General features: G+C 26.2%; 2 protein-coding genes across 2 annotated transcripts; both read right to left on the reverse strand.

The window, feature by feature from the left end:
* Window positions 1-980: 980 nt before the first annotated feature.
* Window positions 981-9,342, reverse strand: LOC145838200 (exocyst complex component 2-like). Its single transcript, XM_082945760.1, has 11 exons — window positions 9,228-9,342; window positions 7,286-7,462; window positions 6,081-6,185; window positions 5,131-5,184; window positions 4,435-4,574; window positions 3,177-3,204; window positions 2,928-2,965; window positions 2,780-2,875; window positions 2,406-2,532; window positions 1,944-2,046; window positions 981-1,098 (listed from the first exon to the last, which is right to left on the reverse strand). The coding sequence occupies exons 1-11, from the start codon at window positions 9,340-9,342 to the stop codon at window positions 981-983; spliced, it is 1,101 nt and encodes a 366-aa protein (XP_082801886.1).
* A 10,272-nt stretch (window positions 9,343-19,614) lies between these two features.
* Window positions 19,615-20,895, reverse strand: LOC145838202 (kelch-like protein 38). Its single transcript, XM_082945762.1, has one exon. The coding sequence runs from the start codon at window positions 20,893-20,895 to the stop codon at window positions 19,615-19,617; it is 1,281 nt and encodes a 426-aa protein (XP_082801888.1).
* Between the last annotated feature and the right edge of the window lie 867 nt (window positions 20,896-21,762).

Genomic DNA, 21,762 nt, shown 5'->3' on the forward strand with positions numbered 1-21,762 from the left:
TTTGATATTTGTTTTTGCCTAAAACCTATAAGCAAACCAAAACATTTAAGTTTGCAATTTTACTACAATAAAATATTGCATACAAATTAATAAACTAGACAAATAACATATTCATAGTGTAATTAAGGCCATAGGGTAAATAAAAAAAATTTAACTTGATCTTACTTTGTATAGTTTTAACTAAGCTTTGAGTTGATTTTTACAGCTTTACAATAATCAAACTATTTTTTGTATTAAAACCGGTTAAAATTTGAGAGTATAATAGGTTTAATATGTGAGGAGAAAACTAAAACAAAGACTAATAGAAATCACTAAAATCATCTCTGCCGTTTTTTAAATACACACACCTCAAATTTTTAGGATATGTTCTTTGCAATATTTAGAAAAATTTGTAGTAAGGAATTTTTATAAAATCTATGACCGAAAAAAAAACACTTTTTTTTGAAATCCTTACGAAAGATTTTTTAAATATTTCAACAAGCATTTCCTGAGGTTTTTATCTCAAAACACGTAAGAGAAGTACGTTTTTAATGAATTGTATTTATTCACTGTTTTAGTTTTCTTCTCACATAAGGAACCTTTTGTACTCTCTGACGTTAACTGGGTATATCTCAAAATAATTTGAAATATTAAAGTTTTGAAAACCAACTTGTAACTTAGTTTAAACTCTAAAAATATCAAGTAGTAAAAAAGTTATTTATATCTCATGATCTTAAAATGAGCAAAATAACAAATATGTTTACTTATAATTAGTATTTGTAATAAACAAACTAATATATTTATCTTGCAATTAGTATTTATAATAAAAAAAAGCAATATATCTATCATACACAAAACAATATATTTATGTTTGCAATTAGTATTTATAATAAACAAACTAATATATTTTTTTTGCAATTAGTATTTATAATAAAAAAAAACGATATATTTATGTTTGCAATTATTATTTGTAATAAACTAACCAATATATTTGTAATAAACTAACCAATATATTTATCTTTGCAATTAGTCAGTTCATTTTGAATCCACACGTGCTGATTGTGCAGGGTCTGCCACGCGGGGTCGCTGTTTGTACCCTCTTCCAACGTAATCAGGTATCTTTAACTAAAATTATAATAAAATGAAAAAAAAAATAATTATTATTTAAATTTGATAGATATATTTATACACAGTTATATCAAAAACTGCTAGAATTTTAATGTTCTCTAAATACGCCATATATTTTACAGTAAAACATTCAAATTTATACAATTTTTTTTTTTTATTTAAATTTATTTGACCTTACTATTTACCTTTATAAATTGTTTTACAGAAATAACTTCATGTAAAGTTTTTTTTTAATTTATGTTTTTAAGTTACATAAGAGATAGAATTATTTTTTTACATAACAATCGGTTGTAGGTAAATTCTACTATAATATATTCCAGACAATTCCAGTTTGACTTTAATGCTTATAACTTATACATTGTAATATTTTTGTTGCAAAACACTAAAACCATATTTTTAAGCAACTAAATTATGTTTCGATTTAAAACTGTAAAACTACAATAAGTTGTACAATTTAAAATTACAAAAAATAAAGTTTTAACCAAGCCTTAATAAACCATTGCAAATACTTAATATAACACTACAACTTGTTTTTCTCAGTTCTTCATTTTTAACTTTTAACAAATACAAAAAAAAAAAACTTTATAACTTTATTTAATCAATATTTTCTCTCCTGTCAGAGAAATCGGCTTATTTGATACAAAAGCAATTTACTACTATAATAAACTATCATTATTTATTAGAACTACGATGAGCAATATTATAAAGTTACAACATATCAAGTTTTAACCAAAGCTTCATAATCCAACACAATATTGTATAAAATGTTAATTTTTGAAACTCATTTTTGCTTATTGAATTATTTTACACAAAATCATAATAACAATAAGTTTAACCTGATAAGTGTCTTCTGTCTTGATAGGGAGAGTGGCAATTGTTGCACTTCCTCTGTTAGTTGGTGTCTGAACGACTCAATCTTTTCTTCAACCACTTTGAATACTGACAAGTACGGTTTATTAAAAAGTTAATTTTAATACATCATATTTTATTAGAAACAATTTAAACTTTTTAATATAAAAAAACACAAGTTTAAAATATTTCCTATCAAAAATAAAAATTTACATTTAATTTGAAAGTTTACTTTTAATTTTGTATAAAGTAAAAAATTCTATAAAGTAGTCGGTTAAGTTATAGGAAATATAAACAAAAAGAATAAATAAAAGTAATAAAGACAACTAATATTAAGAAAGTATTTTATTTATGAAAACAGCTAAAAACATAAACAGTTTAAACTTAAGAAGTTAAACAACAAGTTGTTGATAATAAACAATTAGTCAGTCATAAATTTAGATTCCAACCTTTCTGAAAAACGGGCACATCAGTGTGTTGAAACAGCGATTTTGCTTTCTCGTAATCATTTATCACCACACCGTACTCACCACGCTGGATGTTTCTGTTCATTTGCAGAGGTAGGTGGAACAAAAACTGTGGGAAAAATATTGTTTATATAGCTTGAATTTTTATATTCAAAGTACTTTTTGAAAAATAAGTTTATATACAAAATAAATCACAACATAACAAACTAAGGAACTGTAAAGCATTTTTTCAAATGTTTTGATTAGTTTTATAAAAATATTTCAACACCTTAAATGCACTTTTATATGAAAGTATTCTATTTTATAAATATTTTTTCTACAAAACTGTATAGACATTTATTTTTAAATAATTTTACCTTTAATCTTTGTAGCACATTCAGAGTGTTTCCAATTGAATCTGCTCTGTCTTTGCAAGTCATTTGTATTTTCACTCGATTTTGTTTATTAACATACTGTTGATCAAAGCAACTTTGTTAAAAGAATAGTAGTAACATTATTTACTACAAGGTACTTTTTATAGTATATCAGTTTTTTTGTCAAGTCTTTTTTTATTTAATTGAACTTGTGTTTAACTGTTTTAACTTTACTTTTATGACATAAGAATTTAGAATTTTTTTTAGAAAAAAGTACTGTATTTTTAAATGCTTAAAGTATTTTAAATAAAGTTCACTATTATTATTTTATCAACATTTTCACCAACCAGTCAACAGTTGTTCAACTTCATCTGTTATATTTTCTTTTCCTTTTGTCGACAAGTTTTCCTGAATTTTGTGGTGTATAGCTGCATTTATAATGTTCTAATAAATAAAAGACTAATTTTAAGCAACATAATTTCCTATTGATATTGCGATGGAATTTGATTTTGGTTTATGAAAAGCTTAAAATTCTAATAAATTGTATCAATTGAAAAATTTTGTTTTTTTTAAGCTATAACAACGTACTAAATAAAAGAAATACTTATCTGGAAGACTGTTATCAAATCTTTAACTGTTAAAAATAAACTACAACCAGACTATTTTAGTTTAAAAAAACATCAGTTGTTAAAATTGTTTGAGTTTAAGAATAGTAAATTTAATATAACATGATTATAGAAACTTTTAAGATTTTTATATCTTCAGACTCCGTTTGTTAGAACCCTTTAATTAAAACCTATACTACAGGTAAAACTTTTTTTTGAAAGTTTAAAGTGATATTTCAAATGACTGTAAAAATTCAAATATTACATTTTTCTGTTAAAATTGTCTGCAGCCTAGATAAAAGTAAAATTAAAGGATTTGATGAAAAAATTGCAAAACGTGACAACTTAACTTGTGAGTAAAAATTCATTAAAATCAATAAAAATTTGCTTTTTTGAGGTAACACAACAAGTTGTTTAGATAGATGTTTAAAAAGAAAAACTATTAGTTATACTTGAAATATATTTACATAATAAAAAAAAGAAAAATGTAAGCTTTTAAATACTTGATTATTGGAAAACTAGTTTAGTTGCGGTCAAAAATTATATATTCACTAATGAAAGTAAATCGTTAAAATAGTTCAAATTAAAACTTGAGAAAGAGTTTAAACATTATGAATACAACACAGCTCTTATTCAAAATTTGCTATTTAGATCTGCATTGCATGTGGTGTGAAAATTAAAAAATAAAACCTTGACCTTTTAAAATAAAATTGCCGAATAAATCCATCTGTGGTCATTTTTGAAAAAGTAGTACAGATTTATACAACCAACCTTAAAAACACGAAACGGAAACCTTGAGCTTCTAAAAAGAAAAAATTCATTTTATCAAATCAAACAATCTGGACAGTTTATTTCAACTATCTCATCTCTATGCAATCTACTTTAATATTAGTCTTATTAATAAGTTTTAATTTAAGGGTTCTTACAAACGGAGCCTGAAGATATAAAAATCTTAAAAGTTTCTATAATCATGTTATATTAAATTTACTATTCTTAAACTCAAACAATTTTAAGAACTGAAACTTTTTTAATCTACTTTAAAAACATGGATACCTTCTTCTTCTGAAACGAGGTCTTCCTGTGTTTCTCCAACAGGAACCATGTTGGCACGAAATTTTCGTCGGTGGGATCGAAGCTGCTCCTGTTGGGAAACATGTGGGAGAACTTTGAAGGTTCGTCGGGATCCGAAGTGTCTGGAATTAGTTATCTTGTAGTTTAGTTAACTAATTTTTTCATCAGGTTCATAACATGTGTGCACTTGTAAATTTTTAGGTGAAATGTGTGGTTTTTTTTTTTTCTTTTTGCAAATAAGTTTTAAATAATAACATTAAGTATCTTTAAGAAAAATACCTGAATTTAATTATCTTTATTATGCTTTCATGTATAATTTTTTTTAATCTAAATAATGTTTTTTCTTTTCAAGTGTTCACTAGTAAAATTTTTAGATAAGTGAGGTAACACAATTTATAAAAGGGTTTCCCAATCTTTTTCATAACGCCCCCTTTGAAGAAATTTAAAAAGCAATGGTCCTCCTCAAATTAAGATCGTATGAAATTTCAAAAATCTTCCCCTAATTTCTAGTGTAAGTTATCTTTATTTTCACATAAGACTTTTTTTTTGCTATTTATCATGAAAAGTTTTATTTGTCGTATTTTATGTTAATGTTAGTTAACTTTAGTAAAAACTACTTTAATTCTTTAAATCATCTAATTACCTAATAATCCAGCTAAAACTATATAAAGTGCTTACTCATTGCTACTTGTTCGTTTATTTGCTTGTGACCATTGCGTAAGCGAGAAACATCTGTAAAAAAATTAATTCAGTTAAACTTTTGTTTTAATTATATTTTTATCCTGAGCTACAGAATATCTAGTGTAAGTTTTAAATTCTGTTCGTTTTCGTCCCTTTACTAGTCACATCTTCCTTGCCTTGACTCCTTTGCAGTATATAGCCGAAAATCCTGAACCAATTTTTTGTAACTACTCTATAATGAAGTTAAACTTGATTAAAAATATGCCTAAGAAAAGCTAAAAATCTTACATGATAGTACAGATGAACTGTAAGGTTTAGCTAGTATAAGCCATGGATAGTGTGACTTATTATAAACTCTTTAAAACTCATCTCTAATGATATGACATGCAGAGTACATGTAAAACATAAAATATGACATAAAAATACATTTGACATAAAAACAGTATTATATATTGGAGTTAGTTTTGTAAAATAAAGTTAATAAAAAAGTCAGGTTAAATAAAAAAAGCTAATTTAAATTTGTATTTCTAATTGAAGTTAGAGAAAATTTTTATTTGTTTTGCCTAAGTCCTAATTTATTTTGACTAAACTTATGTAAAAACTCATTCAGGTAATTATTAAACTTAAACCTTCTATAACTTTCTCATTAATAACTAACTTACTGTTTTTAATTAGTATCTACAAACACCATTTATAACATAATTACTTCCGTTCTTATTGTTAAAACAAGACTTTTCTGATGAGTTATTGTACGTTTTAAAATATTGATAGGTCAAGTGCTTCATAAAAGTAGTGATTACTTATTTAAACTTATCTAAAATATTTATTTTACACTTTGTTCAATTTTGTTAGAAAAAACTTAAATCTTTTTTTTCAAACAAAATTCAAGTATACAAAGTAAATTAAAAGTTTGTAAAAGGTAAAGTTCAAAAAGTAAATCAACATACCAAGAGGATCCGTTCTGGTGTGGCCGTGAGTTTTTTGAGATCTGTCGAGCCGCTTGTCAATGTAGACTGATTCGTCGACCCACGTGAGCGACTCTTCGTTGGGACCTGTTGGTATGTTATTGTAAAAATCATTCAAAATAGTATTTTTCCTTTTGTTTTTGTAGCTATAAAACGAGGTTAACTTAAGCTATACAAAAACATTTATCAATAAGCTTATTTTAGGTAATTCAACTATTTCATCTGAACTTATAATTATCAATTACTAAAACATGTTCTTTAAAAAAACAAATAATAAATTTTACAGTTGTTAAGTTCAACAAAAATTTTGTATGTACAAAAAGCTTAAAGAACAAAACACACAACTAACTTTTTAAAAACTATCAAGCAGCTCTGATAAAAGGTTCAAAAAGTACATAAAATATATGGGAACTGATAACTTCTGCACGAAAGGACATTTTTGCACGGTGACACTTTTGCATGAGCTTCACTTTAGCACGAGGGGACAATTTTGCATTGCGCCACTTTTGCACGCAGGGTCTCTTATGCAGGAGTTGACACTTTTGTACTGCAACTCTTTTGCACAAGCGTCACTTTAGCACAAGGTATCATTTTTCACGCGAGTCACTAAAAAAAAGTATATAAAATAAAAAGTAATTGTAAAAATTAACAAGAAAAAAACTATAAAAATATTAATCAATAAAAAAAGAAAAAAAGTTACCAACCAAGGGTAAGAGTTAGTGGTAGTGGTAACAGTAATAGTGAATATAAAGAAATAAGAAAAAATTGCAAAAATAAAAAAAGTAAAAAACTAAACAGAATAAACCAATAAAGAAAAAAAAAACAAAAAAAAAGTTACTGACCTTGGGTAAGGGTTAGGAGTAATAATGATAGAAAAATATTATATACCTAATAAAAATTATTAATCAAAAACAAAAACAGGAAAAATAATATATTTATAAAAATAAATTGCAAAAAAACAAAAAAATAAATAAATAAAAAATTTACCGCCCAAGGGTAAGGGGTAATAGTGAATTCAAAAAAAGAAATTTAAGTTAATAAAAAAAATTATGTTTCAACCTGTGCAAAGTGTCCCTTTGTGCAAAAGTGACATCCATCCTTTATACATAGTTATGTGCATTTATAAAAAATACTGTATCTTTACAAATATATTTTTTCAACATGCAACTACACCAAACTGCACTTACCAACTGGTTTGGCAGCAGCATTGTTGAACTTGACAGTGGACACTCCCATCTCTCCCAGCTTGGTGAAAACGACAATGTCACCGGGTCCTGGCGGGCTGAACGAGGTCCTGCACACAATCTTGGACGAAGAGATCCACTTGGCTGTCATCGTGCAGTTCTTGCAACAGTTTGCAAGATCTGAAAAAGTTGTTTTTTTTTTTATATCTGATTGGAATAGTTGTTAAAATAATATAATAAGGAGTTTCACATTGTATATTTTTAATTTATTATTCAGCATTTGTTCTCTCTTTCAAGAAATTGAATTTAATATAGCTATGATCATCAAAGAATTCATATACTGAATATTCATTTTGTACTACATACCTTATCACAATCTTTTAAGTATCAAATGTTATTTAGCAACATTAAAACAAAAAACTTTAAGATTTTCATACTAAATCTTTATCTGATTTAGTGCATCTTATATTAAAGTGGATTATGTTTACAAACTACTTGAATAAATAACTTATTGATAATGAAATACGAAATGTAAACTACATGTAATTATTTATACTAGTATTGTTAATTAAGTCGATATATCTCTTCTCTCTTTCAACAACAGTAGTTAAAATAATTTAGCTATGATCATATAAGGAAACTTGACGTTTTAATTCTAGACAACTACTTGTTACTATAATAGTAATTGCTTAATAAATAACCATTTCATGATATCAAAATACTTTACAGTTGTTTTAAGCATGCTTAAAATAAAGTGCTACTGGTAAAAATTGTAAAGAATTTTACTGGGATGGTAGTGACATAATTTAACACAAAAGTTTTTTCAATGCTTAAAATTGTTTATAACATTTTATCAATAGTAAAAATTGTAAACATAAACTAACACACTAAATGCTGATGCTGTAATCATTGTTAAACTAGAATCTATTTTCATTACATTGTGATTGTTTTGTTTTTACAAACTTTTAAACAAATGTTTTTTTTTATATCAAGTGCACTTTTTACAACTGTAAATGTACAAACTTTATTGTTGCTAAGTATTAATTATTTAGTACAAATGTGTAGCAAACTACTTGTGTAACTTTTTTAGATAAAAAACAACTCATAAGTACTTAAATAGAAGAACATGTTAAAAGTACTTGTACTAGTTGGAAACAAATTGGATAAAACATAGATTTTTGTATATCTTAGCATTTTATTTACTAAATTCAAAATTGTATACAAAACATATTTTTTGTACACTTGGAATTTTCTCTTTATAAAATCAGACTGTTAGTAAAAAATCAAAGAAATTAGACTACAATTTACTTTGTTAGTAATTTAGACTCTACTAAACTATCTATTTACATAAGTAACTGTTATAACTTTAATTGTTAGCTTTAAAAATCATAACAAAAATAACAATAAGTAATAGAATTTTAAGAACTTTAAGAAAAATATATCAGCATAAAAAAAATTAGTACTCATTTGCACTTTATAAGTATGTATGGAAGTAAATAGTTTTAGAAATCATTAAAACTAAATGGAATTGGTGTAATCAACCCTATGTTAAACTTGAGCTTGTCTCACGGTATTAAGTCCAGGCTTCTGCTCTGCAGACTTTGGCTGATGTTTTTTAATAAAACTAAGAAATAATATTTATTAAAGATATTTCATTGTTGACTTGAGCTACACAGTTAAAATATATATATGTATATGAACTGTTTTTTATTTACAGAATAGTTTTTTGTAATTTAAAACAACGGACTTTTATAAAAAATCTTGTATAACATATTTTAAAAAACACAATTTGATAAGCAAAACTTGAAAAAAAAAATGTAATTTTACAATTGTATTAAAATTTACTATTTTATGTGTAACAAGTCTACCAAACAAGTTTGTAGTTGTCAAGCTACAAAGATTTTAAAGAGTACAAAAATTACAGCAGCAATCAAATAAAACTTACTTTGCAGATCAGCTGCTGACTCCCCAAAATTTTCCCCTCTTATAGTCACCCTTGTCCCAGGTGGACCCTCTCTTGGGGAAATCCCTGTTACAACCGGAGCTACTTTAGCTGACATAATTTAACTATCTGTGAGAGTTAAATTAAATATTATTGGATAAACTGACAGCATATTAGACCTTTAATAATTTTAAAGTTTAAAACAGAAAGCATAAGCAAGGGGTGGGCAACATACAATATCTGCATGAATTAGATTAAAGGTTATTATGCAAACCAACAAGTTTTCAATAATTCACAAAAAATTAAAGGTTAAAACTAGTAAGTACAAGCTAGGGGTGGGTGTGTTGTCCCTTTATAATAAAAAACTAAATTTAAGATAAAAAAAACAAGTATAAAAATAATAAAAAGATACTATAATGCTACTCTATAATGGTAAACAAAACATCAGTCTCAAAATCTACCCCTTTCAACAATAAACATTTTCTAGGAATAAATATAACACTGAATGTTATGTAAACTTGTCATTGTGTATATTGGTTTTTCTTATATAATGTGAGTTTTAATATTTTACATATAAAATTGATTAAAATTCAAGACTTAATACAAAATGCATTATATAGTTTTCAAAATATTTTTTTGCTAAAATTTGTTTATTTTTCGAACAAGGGTATTCCCTTCTTTGGGGAATACCCTTGTTAGAACTGGAGCTTATTTAGCTCCAGTTATACATAATTTATATTTTACACACACTATCTGCAAGAATAAAATAAAATTTGTTTATGCAGACCAACAATTTATCAATACAACAAAAATTTAAATGTTAAAATTAGTAAGTATAAAATAGAGGTGGGCAATAATTGGTGGTTTACATAATTTACACACACTATCTGCAACAATTAGACTAAATGACAATGATGATTGATGACACTGACAAAAAGTAGAAATTTGAAAATTTCAAAGTTTAAAACAGAAAGTGTAAGCTAGGGGTGCGCATTGTTGTCAATTTCTTTATTGTATAAAACTAAATTAAAGATAATTTTTTTCTACTATTAAGTTGTATGTTACAACACTACTTTAAATATGATTTATAGTAAATAACACATTATATATATAACTGTTCAAAATGTAGGTTTAATCGTTTGCTAATAAAAGATCCTAGTAAAGTAACATCAATGGAATATAAATAAAAAAATTATACAGTAATCTTTCTTTATTCCACCAACATTTGTTTCTGTGTGTTAACGAATCAAAACACTTCAACTGGGTTCTGTAAAAAATAGTTACAGTAACCTCTCGCTTATTTACGCACATTGTGTCCACAGAAAAAGTGCTTAAAGATATGAGAGATCGTAAAGAAACGAGAGGTACTAAATATACTCACTATAATGGCTGTTTTTTTTAGTATTGCTTCTAGTTAAAAGCAGACTGGGCACTTTCTCACTTTTAATTATTTGTTTACTTTATTTATAAATATGAAAACAACAGATAAAACTATACATATATTAAAAAAAAAAAAAGATTTAAACTTCTATAAAATAATAATACGAGTAGAAATAATTTTACTATTTTAATAATAAATAGAAATTATCTTTATCTTTATTTATATGTGACATTTTTATTCTATTCTACTTAGCAAATTCAATTTATAATTAAGCATTTCTTTACAATTATAAAATGGTGTTTATCAATATATAGGGCAAGACTGCTGTATTATTTCTTTGTGTTTTAAACTCTCATTATTTCATTATACTTTCATTGTCAAACACAGTCATGTTTCTTTCAGAATTTTGATTGAATCTCTTATTGTTAACAAAATTTCTGATTTATTGATAACTAAATGTTTATCAATTAGTCAAGGAACATAAGTTTACAAAGTCTAAAGATATAGAGAGGTGTGTTAGCATTCAATAACATATTTTAATTTAAAAATATACATTAAACCTAATTTGTGCAATATGAAAAAAAATTAAAATTTTTATTTTCTGATTTTTATAGAATTCTGAAATGCGTAACTAAACGAGAGTGCGTAACGTCACGAGTGCGTAAAGATCCGAGAGGTTACTGTACTGTAATGAAAGAATAGAAGCATAGAATAAAATGGATGTATACATGTTTTAAATTAAGATAAAATATTTTCTACAGATAATAGTTAATAAAAGGTAAAATACTTAATATTAAATCCGACTGTTATAAAACTACATAATATTTGTAATTATTAAGTCTAAAATAAGTAAAGTAAGCTAAATTACACAACAAAACAACAAATCATAATATAAACAAACAACTCACGTTAATGGGAAAGATAACTGATTCAAATTTTATCGTTGTTAACTAATGAAACAAATACATTCATTACATCTAATAATTACGTCACAATATAAATGGGATAATTTTAACTGTTTAACTTTTATTGCAAAGTTTGTTAATTTAGTTTTTATGTTTTTAATCTATTTTGAACAAAATAAAACATCAACCATTAGTTAGTGAATTAATAAAGTTTAATAAAACTTAACAACGGCGGAGACAATAAAAATCACAGAAAACTCGATGTAACATGTATATTATATTCTAAATCAAAGTTATATACAATTAGGAAGCAGATTTAGTTTAAATGTAAAGATGAAAAATGAAAAAATTAAAACTTAAGAAATCAAAACACAAATAAAACCAAACTTGTTATTGAGCTTACAAAGTACTGACCGATAATTAAGTTGCAGCGACATAATCACAATGACTTAAAATTAAATGTTTATTGTGTATAATAATAATAAAAATATAAAAAAAATATATATAAAATAATTGGTTGATAAAGTAGCAGTCGGTTTTTTAAATTAGATATCCCATACAGATATTTTGAATGTTTAATAAATAAACTGTGTTATATATAAAGTTAAAATGTAAAATAACAAGGTGGTCATATGTTAAGTATAAACCTGCAGTAAAAAAAACCTACTAGCTCTCTTGGGCGTAGTAGGTAAAAAAGCTCGGTTTATCTGTGATTTGAATACAGGCTTCAGTTTAACTTAAAACTAAACACATAAAGGTATGAAGAATTATAGTAGGAGGGTTAAGTGAGTATATGAAATGTCAGAGAGTAGAAAGCGACTTGTGTGAAATAGATATGTAAATAGTAAATTAATAAAACTATATGTTACTTGGGATATATAATTATATTAATATTAATATATGTTAAGTGAATGTGTGTGTGTGTGTGAAAGGTTAATGAAAAATATGGAAGGTGAGAAAGCGCCAAGGTGTTATTTGAAGAAGAACCGTCGGTTGTGTGCACAGTCGTTTGAAATATCATGTCTTTTATTTAGTAATTGTTTACTATCTTCTGCTAAAATTTGAACGAATGGCAATTTTAGCAGAAGATAGTAAACAATTACTAAATAAAAGGCGTATTGTTAATTTTGAAACAGTGTAAACCAGTGCCTTTTAAATATTATTTACACATTTGTAGTTCATGTACCTAATACATATATTCACACTGTACACATTTTTTATACTTTTGTTTCTAATGCACGATAATCTTTACAAACTCTGCTTAGCAGTTTATATTTTATGGGTAGCAAAACGCCGCCAATCAACTAATTTTTTTTTTTGTACAAAAATATTTGTCTTGTATTTCTGACGGCCTTATCTTTTTTGGCTCTCTAAGATTCTTTCTTTACTACGTTATACCATATTTAAAAAGCACATTATTCTAATAAAACAACTAGTGAAAAATGCTCTTAAGTTATATTTACTAAATTTTCTTGACTTTTAAGTCACTTATTGATTGTGTTTTTTTATTTCTGAGGACTAAAACTTTAAAAGGTTTATTTAAACAAAAAAGTATATATTCTACTGCTATACAGTTCTAATGTTGTTTACTTTTACATAGGATATTACTCTAAAATTTATGTTTTACAGTATTATATCAAAACTGAGTAAATAGAAACGTGTTTCTTCTCTGTGGTCGATAACGTCGTTATGAAACTTAATAAACGGAAGCTTGTTTATAAAGTTATTTGCATATAATACTATTTAAGTGTTACTTGCATATAACAATGAAGCAATTTTTTATTCAGTGACAAATAACTTTTAGATCTTAGCTATATGATATATTTAACGTATACTAAAACAAAAAGTATTTTTTGTTAATCGTAAAAAAGCTGACAGAAGTTGTTTTTAAAACTGGTATAAAGTAATTTTTTAAGTTGTTATAAGAGCTTAGTCTAAAAAAGTTATTTTAGCGAGATTTATGATTTTGTTAGACAATAAGTGATAGTTAGCTTGCCTTAAGTAGTTAGTTTTTACTTACTTTTAAAAGAAAACAAAAACTTATTAAAACTTTTAAAAATTGATAATAAATTAAAACAATAAAATTTAAAATATATTTTTTAATTACGCATAATAAGATCCTAAAAGTAAGAATCTTTTATATATTATGATAAGATTTATTCCAGCCTAAAAATGAAAAAAAATAATTTTTACTGATTGCAAAAAATAACAATTCTTTTATACACATGGTATATGATATTAATCTAATAGAATGATAGTGTTTGAGTAAGTAGTTATTTCATTTTGTTTCAATATTTTGATAAAAGTATAAATATACTAATACAAATTAAGTTAGCTTTTAATTTTACTTTGAAACTTTATTTAAATACCTTAAATGTTTTTTTATTATTCCTTGCAGTAAACAAAATAAATCAATGGTAAAACTTGATTTGTCACTTAATTTTATTAAGTAAATAAATTTATTTATCACAAAATCTTTACTTGGTTGATGTATCAAAAAGTTGTTTTCTAGTTTTAATTATTACTTAATGTTTTTAAATAGACGAGTTTTTAGAAACCGTTTAAAAGAATCAAATTTAGATCAATAAACTACTTTTTATTACTAAAAATATTTTTACTAAGTGTAAATCTTGAACAATAGTTAAAATAATAAGGAAAACTTTGAAGCTTACTTATATGTTCAGTGTTTTTAATAAAAGCTCAACCATTATGTTTTATGTATTTAAGACATAAAATAATAAACATCCGTAAATTTCTTTATGTATTTAAAAAACATATATACCTAAGTTAATATATAATTTTATTTTTAAGTTTCAATTTTTTTTAAATAAATAACGCAGTTAAGTTTTAAGTTCTTCGTGACTAAATTCTTAATAGTATATTAAAAGTCTAGAAATAAACAGATCATTAATAAACTCGTTTTATATTTATCAGTAAAGTATTTACCTATTAGAAGTATTATATGTGTAAAGTTTTCGTAAAATATTCAAAGTAATCTTTTTATCATGAAACAGCTTTAAAAACGTAAATAACAAAAGCTGTATTTCTTTTTCAATATGACCTACATCACTTTTTTATCTTTTTTATAGTTTTTAGTAATTTTAAAAGTTGCATTTTTAGATTTGTATAAAACTTGTCAAATAGTGGTTAAAAATATTTACTTATATTTTTTGTTCTTAAAATTTTGAAAATTTTAAGAATATTTTGTACAGTTTTTATAAACATGGAACTGTTTATAGTAAAATTGTTTTTTATTTTCCTAAATCTTGTCCATCTTGGAACATCAGATTACATAACCGAAGGTACGCTTTCTTATTTATGTTTGTAAAGTGTCTATCTTACTATGTACAAAACATAATGTGTTACAAAGAGTAATTTTTTAGGTATACGTTAGTATTTATTCGACAAAACAACTTGGTTTTAAATTTAAAAAGAAAAAAAAACTTTGTGTAACACATTTTTTTCAACTGCTTAATTAAAAATTTTATATTTGAGATAAAATTACAAGTTTAGAAAAATTTAAGTCTCACTTAAATTTAGAAGAATCACTGTTATTAAACTGTATAATATTTGTAAATGTTACCTATAATTTAAATAAAACTTAGTAAAAATAAAATATAAAATAACAAATAATAATATAAATTACTTACATAAAATCAAGGAAGTACTAATTCTAAATATTTACTAGTTATTAATCATTTAAAAAATATATCTATTAATTACGTCATCAGATATACGAACATAAGGACTAGCTACTTTTCTTTTGTTATTAAGTTAAATAACTTATTCATTATGTTTTGAAAAAGTAGTAGAACACTACAATTTTAACAAGCTACATAACTCAACATCCACTAGAATCTAGGGTTTTCCAAAATAGACTATGAGAAGTAAAGTAGCAAGAGAGGGAAGTCTATGAGGTGTAAAGGGGCCACAGAGAGGCCATTAGGTCATAGTTAAACAAAAAATGTCTCAGGTGTTTTAAATGGTAGTTTTGAAACTTCAACTAGATATTCTGTAGTTGATGATGAAAAGCAAAAAATAAAGTTCTTTATTGCTTTGGTAGTTTTGAAACTTACACTACATATTCTGGACTTGATAATGAAGAGCAAAAAAAGTCTTACGTGTGTTTTTAATGGTAGTTTTTTAGTAATCTTGTTTTTTAAAACTACCATTTAAGCCAGTAGCTTTTTAAATTTTTGCGTATGGGACCTTTTGAAAAAAAAAGGGAATTCCTACTATCATTGAAACCACAAAAAAAAGTAAGTGTTCACCTTAAGGAAATTAAAAACTTTGCAATTTTTTAAATCACAGAATTAAATTCTAGAAATATTAAACAAAACTCTTGCATAATTAAGTTTGAAAAATTTCAAGCAATGAACCTAAATCTTGAAACAAATAAATAAAAGTTTATGTAAGTAAAAATTTTATGCCAAATTCTCATTTGTTGATTAAGTATGCTTCTTTCGCCGTATATATCGTTTTTAAGCCTTCATGGCGCATCATGATCCTTATGTAAGTAGCGCGCCAACTCTTCTCGGGACTTTTAGTCTTAAAACAGGGACGTGATTTTTTTTTACTTGAACCAAAAACAATTGACAAGCAGTGGCATAATTGGCCTGGCAACAGACTTTGTCAAGAGACTCATGAAATTCATGGCTGGATAGATTTCGACAATTGCATATGATTTAATTATATAAGAAATGAGCTCTTGATTTATAATAAATCACGAGACACAATAAAATATTTAAATTACTTTTATTCCTAAACAGTTTTTTAACACATAAAAGTTCCCGAACTAAAAGTTTCTTATCTTTTCGTCGTGACGCTAAAGTTGCTCTACGTATTTTTAACATTCATGTTTCTAATTTTATATAGAATAACTATTTTATACGTTCTTTCGGCAGTACATAAACTTAATTGTACGTTATGCCTCAAATAATCATTTAGTTAGTTTACCAATGTTAGCCTTAGAAAACAAACTTACTTCCATGTTTATTACTAATTTAAGTGTATTTATATACGAATAAACATTAAAGTTATAATTTATAGCTGCATTACAAAAATTTTCTATATCATAATTAAAACTAGAAGTTATAATGTACTAGAAATGTTTGCTTCTGTCAAGAAACTAATGTAGTGTCGATGAAAAGTTATAATACACTAAAATTTTAACGAGTAGAGGTAAAAAAGTAAAAGTTCTAAATATTTTTTTTTATAAAAATTTATTTATGGCATCTATACTCAAAAAGAACTGTTAGCATAAAATTTCAAAACAAATTTAAAAAAATATTCTGGCAAGAATGACCTAAGATATAATTCTGTTCTCATAATTGAAGGGCCATAACTTTTTTTTTAAGATGCCTTATGAAAAAAAAGTTTGGGAATCTCTGGATTATTGTAGTAAACTATATCTTAGGTCATTCTTGCCAGAATATTTTTAAAAATTTGTTTTGAAATTTCAATACACCAAAATAGTAATAAACTTAGAAATGTGTTTGTTTTCTGAGGCTAACATTGGTAAACTACTTAAATGATTATTTGAGGCATAACGTACAATTAAGTTTACGTAATAAAAGTTTGTAAATTAAGTTTAAAAAAATATTAAGTACTACCGAAAGATCGTATAAAATAGTTATTCTAGATAAAATTAGAAAACAAGTTTTAAAAATACGTAGAGAAACTTTAGCGTCACGAACAAAAAATGTCAAACTTTTAGTTAGAGAAACTATTATATATAATTTTTATTTAAATACTTTTACATATTTGAAAACTGTTTAAGAATAAAAGTAATTTAAATATTTTATTGTGACTGGTGATTCATTATAAATCAAGAGCCCATATCTTATATAGTTGAATCATATGTAATTGTCGAAATCTATCCAGTTATGAAGTCAAAACTGCTAATAGTTTTTTTTATGAACACAAACTTGAATTATTATTTAAAATTAGTGGATCAAATTTATAAGTATACATTAAAGAAAATAACGCAAAAAATAATATACCGGACTTATTGTTAAAAATCTTATACAAACACAATTAAAACTTGTTCAGCGTATAAAACGTATTGAGAAAAGTTTATTTATTTCATATGCAAACAAAAATATATTATTAACTTATTTTTTACGCTAAGTCGATAGTTATTGTTTAAACTTTTTTGGAAATTAGTAATTATTTTTTTAAATTAAAAAACTATATGGTTATTTCTCTTAACTAAAACGATTACTCAATTTTTGAAATGTAAATAGCTTATTTAAATAGAGGTGTGCAAATAAAATATTTTATTTACAACCAAGTTTCGGTAACAAAAAAATTGCGACCTTTTCAAGTAAAATAAAATAGTAAACTGATATCAGTTTACTGAGTAAAAGTAAGTTTACTTAGTATAAGCAGTTTACTATTTTTTTAGTTGAAGAGATCACATTTTTTTTGTCACCGAAACCAGTTTATAAATAAAGTATTTAATTTGTACACCTCTATTTGAATTAAAAACAAAATGTAGTAAACTATAAGGGTATTCAGTTTAGTTTTTGTGTGGATACATTTAAAAAGTATTTTTTTACTAACTCATTTAAGAATCAATCGGAATTAAGCAAGCTTTTTGGAAAGTGATAGAGAAAGTTTATTTTCATATATTACATCAGTGGAGTATACTTCGTTTATAAGTTTTAAATCCATTTAGTTTCTATACAATGCAGACCGCGAGCATTTTTTTCTAATAACTTGTTATTTACAAAAAGTTGCCAACTCCTGCCCTATGACTTTTATACTCATTTTATTTCCTACGATTTATCATTAACCTATATATAGTAATTTAATTCGTTTGGGTTAAAATTTAGTCTAAGTGAATATGACTTTATTAAATATTTTTAAATAAATTGTTTTGTTTTATATTCAGTTTACAACACAGGGGCTTCAAATTGCTTAAGCATCAGACAGCAATACTTATAAAATTTTAGTTGATGTACTTTAACCAATTTTATTGTTGATTTCATTTTAACTCAGCTTCATTTTACTTCACTTACATATTGTTATTTTAATACGCTTAATATAAAAGTTTTGTAAAATTTTTGTTATCATCTTCAATCTAACTCACTTCACATCATTAATTTAAACGTGTGTGGGATACATAAAATCTATTTATGGGTTAGGAATTAAGGTATGAAATACTTTAACAAACTTAGCAACAAATCTGGAAAATTCTTTTTTGCAGTATGTTATAGAATATGAAGCAAATTTAAAATAATTTTAATTATTACTTACCAAAAAATTATTTTTTTAAGGTTCAATAGAGTAAAACAAATTTTAATTATAAACACAGCGGTTTTTGGGTAAAATCGCCTACTAAACCAAAAATTACGTACATAAGAAGATCGTACTTATTTAAAATACTGTTGTATTTATACTAGCGGTTGATTTCAGAAAAAAACAACTTTATTACTCAAATAAAATAACATACAAATAACATAAAAAGTAACTTTATTAGTAAAAAAACGAAATACAATAAACAAACTTTTGTAACAAGAAACGTGTAAGTATAAACCTTTTTTTAATTAAAAGCAAGTAGTTCATGCTTTACATAGATATTCTAATTTTATGTTTAGAACCGAAAACAATTTAAACTAGTTATTCAATATAACAAAATTCAATATTCTTAATATATGAAGGGAAATATCGCCGCTTTCCGGGCGTTTTTGGCTACTGAGGGCATCAATTAGTAAAGAAGTAAAAAGTAATTGGGTAATTAACAAGTCGTGAAACTTTGAAAATGAGGTCGACTAGTTGTGAAATGTCAGCTAAGAAGCATTTATAAAAAAACAAGTTTAGGAAAAGCCGGTTAATTCAAATAGCATGTTAGCAGTTTAACTCTTATATGTACAAATTTTTTTTCTAGTAAAGTGTAGACTGTCCCAGACAAGACGTATCCATGCGGTGACCGACTCGATAACCGAAAGGTTTTTTCGTGCACCAAGTCCCAAGACTTAATATTTTAACTGATTTAATTTTTTCGTTAAATAGATAATATTAGTAATGAATCTTAGCTTTTCTTAATATTTGTAAGGACTAAGCCACCTTACTAGCCAAAAAAAAGTTATAAAAAGCTAAACTAACATATTGGCAATTTCGCACAACAAAAGTCACAAAGACTTTTGGTCACCTCAAAAGGTTCTTCAGAAAATTCGTCTTTTTCAACGTCATAGACCGTCATGTACGAACTTTGTCTTTGAACCACGAAAATTTTCCCGCCTACTGACAAAGCTTTGTTGTACAACAACCCGGGGTACCTCAAAACAACAAATCTGTTACAAGTGCTGTCGAACATCTCAAGAGAATCCCCGACGACGAACAACTTTCTGCCGACCACGACCAAGCTGTGACGGTCCATGCGATTCACCGTGCTCGGCATCGGCGTCCACGCATCAGCGAACGCGTCGTACGACTCCACCGCGTTCAGCCACCTCCCCGCGCCGCCCCGCCCCCCCGCCACCACCATCCTTTCTTTGTAGACCGCGCAAGCGGCTTTCGCCCTCGGAACGCGCATCCCCGAAACTTCCCCCCACTCGCAACCGTCGAACCGCAAACAAGATGACGTCACATCGCCCCCGATGACGAATATTTTGTCCGTGAACGCGCATGCGCAGTACAGCTTGCGCTCGTCGACCACTTCGCCCGCTTCCTCCCACGCGTTGGCGGACGGTGAATACTTTTCAACGCTTCTCACCCACGCGCCTTCGCAGTAACCGCCGAACAAGTAGACTTCGCCCCGCAAACAAACCGCCGTGGCGCATATTCGCTTCTTGGGAAGGGTTTTAGCGCGGCCAAAATCGCTTGCGGCAAACTGCTTGGCGTTTTGAAAAGCGACGCCCGAAATGTAATTGCAGCCGCCTATAACCAGTATGTTGAACATGTCTTGTTCGCAATATCGACTTACTAAATAATTTTCAGGCCAGTTATGCTTATCTTTGTTTTTCAAAACTTCGTTTACTACTGCATTGCATTCGCCTGTTTTAGAAAAACAAGACGTTTCAAAAAAATGTTTCAAAGCGTCTTTTGATAGCAAATTTAGACGGACTTTCATCAGCAAGCGTTTTGCGAATTTGCTACGTTCATTAACATTGTGACGTATCCATTCGTCAGCAGCACCAAATACATCAAGTTCCGACGTAATGAAAAGTCCAGAGCTTGCAATTATTTTGTATATGTTCACAAAGTCTAGCTCTAAGAAAATTGGATTCGCTGCCACCATAGTAAAACATCTTTCTATTAGGCTATATGCTGACTTGCGAAGACTTGGTAAGTTGAAGATGTTTGTCAATTGATAATTAACAAGCACATTTTTTATACTCAAACTGCCTTTCATCAATCCAAACAGCTTTGTCTCTGCCATTTTGTTAACAAGAAGTTTATTCAACTTCATTAAAGAAGGTATATCGTTGTCGTCTAGTTTCACATCTGCTGATTTAATAAAAATATTTTTTAAAGTGGCACTTTAAAGGTGTTAAACGTATCACTAAGCAAAAGACTTACAATCTTCTACAAAAAAAAACTTAATTTAGTTTATTGATCTTTTGTGTTTATAGGTATAAAAATGCTGTAATGCAAATACAGCATAAAAATAGCAAAATTATCAATTTTAATAAGTGTAATATTATTTTTTCTCTTGTGATAATTTTTTTTTAATTTATAAGCAGTTTTATAATAGTTTTCTTACAAAAATTTACTAATAAAAATTCTATAGAAATTTTGTCGAATACTAAAAGTTTAAAAATATTTATTGTCACTACTTTTTACTTTTTATTATCGATTTCATGTTATTAAAATTTAAAACACTGAATGAAATTGGTACTAATTTGGGGTACAATGGTTTGATTTTCGAAACCCTTACAGAACAATACATTTTCTTAAGCAAGAAAAAAACACAATAGCTATATATAATTACAATTAAAGTTAATTTTTAGCTTTTTACTTCATATAATAATTAAATTCAATGTTATATAGTACAATTTTTTTATGAAAATGGATGTGAATCTTTGAATAAGACCAGAATATTTTTTATAACAAGATCAAATTTTTATAAAAACTATTAAGACATCATTTAAACTTTTACGCATAAACATTTAAGTAAATTTATGATTATTTTAAAATAAAAGTACCATTATTTAAATCTAAATTATGCACACGCTTAGTTCAAAATGTTTCTAATCCGTTCATTTCCTATTAAAGTTTTACTTTACATTCGGTTTTTTTTTCTTAG

The sequence above is a fragment of the Thalia democratica genome, chromosome 6, assembly GCF_965202585.1.
Source record: "Thalia democratica chromosome 6, ktThaDemo2.hap1.1, whole genome shotgun sequence".
Classification (NCBI taxonomy): Eukaryota; Metazoa; Chordata; class Thaliacea; order Salpida; family Salpidae; genus Thalia; species Thalia democratica.

Coding starts and splice junctions, on each gene's coding strand:
- LOC145838200 (XM_082945760.1), bottom strand. CDS start 9,342: ATGTCAGCTAAAGTAGCTCCGGTTGTAACAGGGATTTCCCCAAGAGAG. Junction 5,185..6,080: donor CACCAGAACGGATCCTCTTG/GTATGTTGATTT, acceptor ATTTTTTTACAG/ATGTTTCTCGCTTACGCAAT. Junction 1,099..1,943: donor AGACAGAAGACACTTATCAG/GTTAAACTTATT, acceptor TTTTAGTTAAAG/ATACCTGATTACGTTGGAAG.
- LOC145838202 (XM_082945762.1), bottom strand. CDS start 20,895: ATGGCAGAGACAAAGCTGTTTGGATTGATGAAAGGCAGTTTGAGTATA.